Genomic DNA, 7,568 nt, shown 5'->3' with positions numbered 1-7,568 from the left:
ATTTCTCCTGTAGGTTTTCTAGAAGGTGTCACCTGCCATCAGGAGATTCGAGTCAGAAATATAACAATGTTTTGGCCAATCATGTTTGTTGTCACTAATTAAAGTATAATAATACTGTAAAAATAAAAAGAAAATTGTGAACAGGCAGGTTGTTTATTGCAGAACTCCAAGTGGGTTTTCATGTGTTTTGCCCTGGGGAGAGGCTTCCGTCTAGCCATTCTGCCATAAAGCCTAGATTAGAGGAGGACTGCAGTTATGGTTGTCCTTCTGGAACATAGTCCTATCTCCACTCAGGGTCTCGGGAGCTCAGTCAGAGTGACCATTGGTCATCTCCCTCACTAAGGCCCTTCTCTTTGCTTGTTCATTTTGGGTGACCAGTCTTGGAGGAGTTCTAGTTGTGCCAATCTTCCATTTCGGAATTATGGAGGCCACTGTGCTCTTGGAGACCTTCAGTCATATAAATGTTTTTGTAGCCTTTCCCGGATCTGTGCTTACCTGTCTCTAGGCTCTGCAGGCCATTCCTTTCATGGCTTGTTTTTTTCTTTGATATATTTTTTTAACCTTTACCTCAGTCAGTGTCACCTTATCTCATGCCAGTGCAGTGCAAGATTGGGTGCAGAAGGAGGCTGAAGATGGTGGTGCCTGGTGCTTCCTCCGCGACTTGACAAACTAGAATTCCAGGATGGTGCTGAACCTGATCGAGGACTTCTCCAGCACAATTGAGGGATCTGTGGAATTAACCTCCATAGTGGTGAGCCCAAGTGTGAAAAAAACGGGGCAAAAAAAACCAGCTGAAAGCAGTAACACCGAATCATAGTCGGGGTAGCTAAAAAAGTAAAAAACAAACACTTACCTGGTCCCATCGGCATCCTCCGGGGTCCTGCCATCCTCCAGCCTTCGTCGATCTGTCCCCTGGAGAGTGCGCCAACGTTCCCCGGGAGTTCCCAGTAATGTTGGCACGTACAGCTGCCGTTAGGGGCGCAGTCAGAATTTCAAATTATTTTGTATTGCATTCAATACAAAATAACTGTAATGAATGCAATACACTGGATTTTTTATGTCTAAAAGCAGTGCATTGTCTTTCATGAAAATGTATTTTACAGTATAATAAAATAGTATGAGTATAATAAAGTTTAAAACACAAAATGTCAAAGTTTATTAATAATATTAATATTAAATTTTTTTAATTTATTTACTTTATTATACAAGGACTCTGAATAGAATAATCCTCCTATTTAAAATAACATGTTGGCTAAGATTGTGGAAGGGGAAACCTTAAAAGTGGGAAAAAAGTTGCCCAAATTAATTGGATCTTCTTTCTTCCACAATGGTCTACCAGAGGTCCTGTTTTGAAATATTTTTAAAAATGAAGCAATGTTTATTTACAAAACTTTTTCATTGCATTTATCTCTCATTTACATCAACATCTAACCACCATTGCCTTCCCTCTTCCAACTGCTTATTTTACACATATATAGTAAGTGGATTTGAAGAGTAGTAGTATGAAGGGGAGATTACTGCAAGCAACGATATTGATCCATACTTCATTGACTTTGATGAATTGTTGATAAATGTTTGATTTAAAAAACTTGTACATGAGTTTTTGTAGAATGTGATTTCTGATACTTCATTATTTCAAGTAATACCATAAAGATGACAAGCTCCTATGGACCAAAAATATTTTTGCTCTTGTGTATATATAAGAAAAACGTCTAAAAAAAAATTAGCACAGGATAAACATGCTAATAAAAAAAAGGAAAATATTGGGAAAAGCATCGCATGATTTGTTTGCTGCTGAGGATTTTTGGGTCTCCTGTGCCAGGTTTTACACCAAACAATCTGGGTGAGCAATTTTTAAATATTCATTTGAACATAAGATGGAGTTTTTTCTCTCATACATTTATGTCTCTCTCTCATGTCATACATACATGTCTCTCTCATAATTTTTTCTCTTTTAGAGAACAATAGGACTGACTTTATTAGGAACATAGAATATTTGGTCCTCCTGGTTACTACCTTAACAACTGCCACATCCCCTGATTGATCTAGTTCAGATAAACATACAGAAGAAAATTAGGACTTATAATAAGGCAGTAACAACAATTGGTATCATGAGTATATTCAAAATATATCCATTTATGGAAAATCAAATTAAAACATATCAAACATTAAAACAATAACATTTATTCATTTTATCTTTAAAAATCACATAAAATATTCACCAAGAATTGTGTAAAATTTCAGATAAATAGAAATATTTGTTAGTTCTAGAGTTCTCAACGCGTTTCATGGCATAATCATCCGCTTCCTCAGGGGATATTAGCTCTCTCTCTCACTCAAATCACAGATCATCCTTGAGATCCCTACCTAAATGTGTCAGAAATGACACTGTCCCTACTTCTAACCACTATCCAGCAGGCTGCTGCAGTCCCCGTCCTTCCCAATCCCTGTTTTGGGTGCAATGCTAGTTTGAACTTCTCAGACAATCTGCACTCCCCTGCAGTATAAGATAAGTATAGGTATACGGATAGTATATAGTAAAGGTAACAATGACCTGTGCCTTCCACCTTTATTTTTTTACTTCACCGTTGCAGCCTTCATTAATCTTCACAGCGTTCAAAGAAAGGAGGAATGCACTACAGCATACAGTGGGGTTCACGTTTATGTGTTAAATGCCCAATGAAATTGAATGGAGTTTCTGGCCAAGTACAGTTGACATCCAAGTGGCCCCAGTAAGCAGGCTAGACCAATGATTTTCTACAAATGGGACAGCCAAGAAATTTTCTGAAAATATACATGGGACTAACAGTCCTTCTTTTGACCTTTAAGTCTATCAATCTATAAAAAAAGAGATAAATGTTCCTCCCGGGATCATTTAATATTCCAAAGTTACCCTAAATATACCTTAGAACTTCCTCACCAGAATATGCAATACCTATTATATTCACTGGAACTTTCATAATTGGTTTTTGCTATTGGAACAAGCCAGTACTTATCAAAGCCTAATAATTATTTAATTCAAAGATAGGGGAAGCCACCATGCAAATAATTCTGTAAGCTGGTTTAGCTTCCTGTGCTGGTTAGGGCAAATTTCAGACCAAGGTTGAGTCTCTTTGTCCCATGCTCCACTGTGGTCCCTAGGACCATCTTTTATGCATTTGCACCAATTTATTACAGAGGTTGCAAATACATATACAGAGTAAATCAGTAAATACAACATACGATAATACATTAAACATATTATGACATATTTTAAAATGAAACTTATAATTATGAAATATATTGCCACATATGTTTTATAGAATACCACAACTTCAGTTTTGTAGAAAAGCTATATCAAAATGTAAGCAATTTTATTTTTAAACCTTGCTAGGATGAGTTATATTCATCCACTAATTGTATGGGTAAGGGTTTACCCTATTTTGTCCTATAGCCCAATTTGGATAGGTGAGTCAACATAATGGTGTAAAAGAAGATAAAAGTAATCTCAATTACTGATGCGTTTCACCGTTCTGGCATCCTCAGGGAAGGTTCTTTTGTTTTCAAAAACCCTACTGTACTTTCTTTGTTTTATTTTGTTGTATAATTTACCAAAGATATGGCACTAGATTCAGTCTTTAAGTCTTTCATGAACTGTTTGATTAGGATGGAGGAACTTACTCTGATTACATTCTCCAGAGGTTGCTAGGGGTTCTTTTAGCAATGACCAATTTGTGACCTGGTTCGGTTTAACTGATACCAATGATCCTTTTGTAAGGGTGGCATTCTTCCCATTGGTCAGCACTGTAAGAGATGATCTTCCTATTGACCACCACACTAATATGCTATGAGCTGTAGATATAGTAATTATAGCAGGGGTTTCCTGAGACCTGAAAGTTATTTCAAGGGCGCATACACGGTTCGGAGTCCATGGAATTAGTGGTTTGTGATGTCCAAAAGGTTGTCGACTACTGTACTAAATTGTCCTAAATTTTATATATATGTGTGTGTATGTTTATATATATTTTTTATATTATAATTTTGTACCAAATTAAGTTCTACTCCTTTTACTGACCCTTTTGTCATGGAATCAGTTCATATGCTTCCTTTTCTAATAAAAACAGGACAAGGAGTATTGTTACCCTACTGTCACAGTTTCACGGTCAGGATGGTAAAGCCTCTGTATCACCAGCCCACTTGGCAGAGATGTGTACAGGGTGCCATGTCTAAAACACCAGCCTCTGGCTTCACCAGCGCACCCTGAAACGATTGATGGACTTTAGTATTTCTTTGTATTGGACTCAATACAGCCATTTGTATTGAATCCAATACAAAATTATTTGAAGTTCCTGCCGCTCCTCCCGCCAGCACCAACACATGCACCGACATCACCGGGAGATCGTCTCTGCAGTCATCAGGAGAAGATCGCAGGAAGAAGATGTATCCCGAGGACCTGCAGGGACCACCAGTGGAACAAAGTAAGTGGTTTTTTTTATGTTTTTAGCGACCCCGAGTGTGACTCGGGATTACCGCTTTTTGCATGGTAAATCAACCCCGAGTCACACTCAGGAATACTGCTAGGGGGGTTAATGGACTTACAACAACAAATTCAAGGGAAGTTGAATTGAAAGCAGAAAGCTAATGGAACCATTACATCTAAGGCAGTAATCTGCAATATATAAAATATTTCACAGAATGGGTCTAATTTATTAAAGCTCTCCAAGGCAGGAGAGGATACACTTCCTATAGTGAAGCTGGGTGATCCATCAAAGCCGGAATGGATTTCTTCAAAGTTGTTTGCTATTTGACAGCAAATGTTTTGAATCTCAGATCCATTCCAAGTTTGCTAGATCACCCAGCTTCACTATTAAAAGTATGTCCTCCCCAGCCTTGTAGAGCTTTAATAAATCAGGCCCAATGTGTCACACATATGTGTTTCTGAAATATATAATAGGGCATGCCATATTTACTTATTCAATACACAGGATTTACTACCTGCTTTGCGGGACTTCACAATGTTGCTGACACAGCTTCTCCCCATTACAATATGCTGCCCAGTTCTAGTTTATCCAACCCATCGCCCACTTCTCTACAATTTTTAATGTAGCTGCTAGGGAAGTATTGAACATTATGGAGTTAATTGGCCCATATCCATATTTACCATTCTTATAAAACAGAACAGTTCAATGGAAATGTCAACCACCCTTATAAACCACAAGCTGTGACATTCAGGAAGTTAGTTCTTCTTACTTGTTTTGTACAAACAAAAATAATTAGAATCCTTCTATTCCTTCTATCTTCAAACATGAAAGTCATACTGGTCCTCCTAATATTATTCTTCACCCAAGGTGAGTGTTGGGGACTTTGGGAAGCAAGGTAGTAAGGGTAGTAAGGGTAGTTAATCACAACAGAAGGTGCTGATCTGTACTTGGATTGATTTGAAGGTTGATAAATATCTGGAATAAAAATAAAACTTGTACCTGGATTGATGTAGAATGTGTATTTGTGGTTCGTCTCTATTGGGATGCAAGGTCTTATGGACTAAATTTACTTTTGTTTATTAACCAATTATTGTAAATGATAAATATGCCAATAATAAATAATAAAAAAAGAAGAATAGTGTTAGTTGTAAATAGCGGTCGTTGTCTAATTCTTGCATGTGCTTGTGTAGTGTGCGCAAAAATATGTCATCAGAAATGTCTCTCTGTTATCTATTAAATAAGAATTTTGCAGCAACTGATTCCTTCTGCCACACCCATGTAGGGTTATGTGTGGAGTTAGGCCCATTTATACAAAATAGGAATTAAATCCTATCTCTCCTATTTCTAACTAAATGACTTACAACAATTTTTTAAAATATATCTTATATATTCTAATACACTTCTCTATTTATAATGTAATATTTTTGTCATATTCATGCCCAAAATAGGAAATATTATTACATCAATATTATTATTATTATTATAAGTATTGCTTTTTTAACTTTCATAACTTTTTGTAAAGTATCGAGATATGTCATCATTTTAAATAATGATTACTACGTGAAATTTTTTTTTTTCATGTGCTCATGTGTCTTTTTAAGTTTTGATGTATGGATTCATATTAATTGATTATTTCCCCTTATTGAACCCTATCAAGGGACGAGTTACAGTCCAACTGTGATTTTACCATGTTTGCTTTTCTCACACTGATGTAATGAAATATGTGTCACTCATGTTGTATTTTTTTGATATCTTTTCTACTTAAATCATACCTTAAAATTATTATGAATTATTGTTTGGGCACATTAGAAACAGGATTGTTTTCTTCTGTATCATAGAAAGCGTGTGTATTTATTCAAAAATCATCAAAGAAAGTTACAGCAGCAGTTTAATAAGAATACACGAGTGTAAATATGTGTGTGGTGACGCCCGACAATATAGTTACAATACAATATATGCATTGTATACAGGTAATACATTCAGAGATAGAGAATGAAAACAATATGCTAATACATCCTATGAATATTTGTTCCAGGCTTCTAGGCAGTCTTAAACTGCAAAATAGTAAAGAGAGACCCGTAGCAAGCAACTATGCGCAGGGGCAGCATGACAGGAGTGCTCGGCCTGCCCAAGATAGGGGGAAAGGGTTAAAGTTTGAATTACAAAAAGGGGAGGGCATAGAGAGAGGGTCAGGATGGAAGTAAAGGGGGTGGAGAGAAGAAGGGTTATAAGGAGTGAGAAACGGAAGTTAGGGACAGTTTTTTGAGGGAAGACATTTTCCACCCACCCGCCCTGTTAAAAGGAGTTGGGGTAGGTGTTTGAGTTCTGGTTAAAGGTAAGAGTCCTGGGTTAATTATGGTTAGGGCACTCAAGTTGGTGGGGTCCCACTATAAGTGGTGAACGGTGTAGGTCCCTAAGCCGGAGCTGTGCTGCTAGGGGCCTGGCATGATGTTATTGGTCAAATTGGCGATAAATAAAACTTTTTTTCTCCTTAGGAGTCTACAATGATGAAGACAAATCCTACTGTACAGAGCAACCTGACTCCATCAGGGTGGAAAAAGGAGGATCGGTGACCATACCTTGTCACTTCTCTTATCGTACCAATATCGAACCTACAGAGGTGAGAGTGTACTGGAGACGGGCAATAGGAAGTAAATGTGGAAGTAGTTACAGATTTATTTACAATCATACTGAGCAAATGACTTATAAAGCCTATGAAGGACGGATCAGCATGGGGGGAAACCCTCAGAGGGACAGAACAGCGACAATCAGAATCCAGAATCTAAAGGAAAATGATGGGCACTTGTTCTGCTGTCAGATCGCACTTCAATATGATGGGGGAAAAAAAGAACAGTGGCGAAACCAGCATGGAACCTATTTATTCTTCAAAGGTAAAATATGTAAATTACATTTGCCTTTAATGAGTCTTTTATAGCAGCCCCTTATGTCTGTGTCACCCTGCAAGAGGAGGAAAGACTCATAGCGCCCCCTTCTGTCTGTGTCACCCTGCAGGAGGAGGACAGACTCATAGCGCCCCCTTCTGTCTGTGTCACCCTGCAGGAGGAGAACAGACTCATAGCTCCCTTCTGTCTGTGTCACCCTGCAGGA

General features: G+C 37.7%; 1 protein-coding gene across 1 annotated transcript in view; it reads left to right on the top strand.

Annotated features, from left to right (window-relative positions):
* The first annotated feature begins 5,002 nt into the window (after positions 1–5,002).
* The window catches only part of LOC140322298 (uncharacterized), a 10,806-nt gene continuing 8,240 nt past the window's right edge, over positions 5,003–7,568 (top strand). The window contains exons 1-2 of the mRNA XM_072398878.1: positions 5,003–5,327; positions 6,956–7,384. Of these exons, the coding sequence (XP_072254979.1) occupies positions 5,285–5,327; positions 6,956–7,384 (472 nt within the window). The 5' untranslated portion in view covers positions 5,003–5,284. The remainder of the gene's footprint in view (positions 5,328–6,955; positions 7,385–7,568) is intronic.

This window comes from Pyxicephalus adspersus, chromosome 2, assembly GCF_032062135.1.
Source record: "Pyxicephalus adspersus chromosome 2, UCB_Pads_2.0, whole genome shotgun sequence".
NCBI lineage: Eukaryota > Metazoa > Chordata > Amphibia > Anura > Pyxicephalidae > Pyxicephalus > Pyxicephalus adspersus.
Note: the sequence above shows the minus strand (reverse complement) of the source record. Positions and strands in the feature narration are given on the sequence as shown.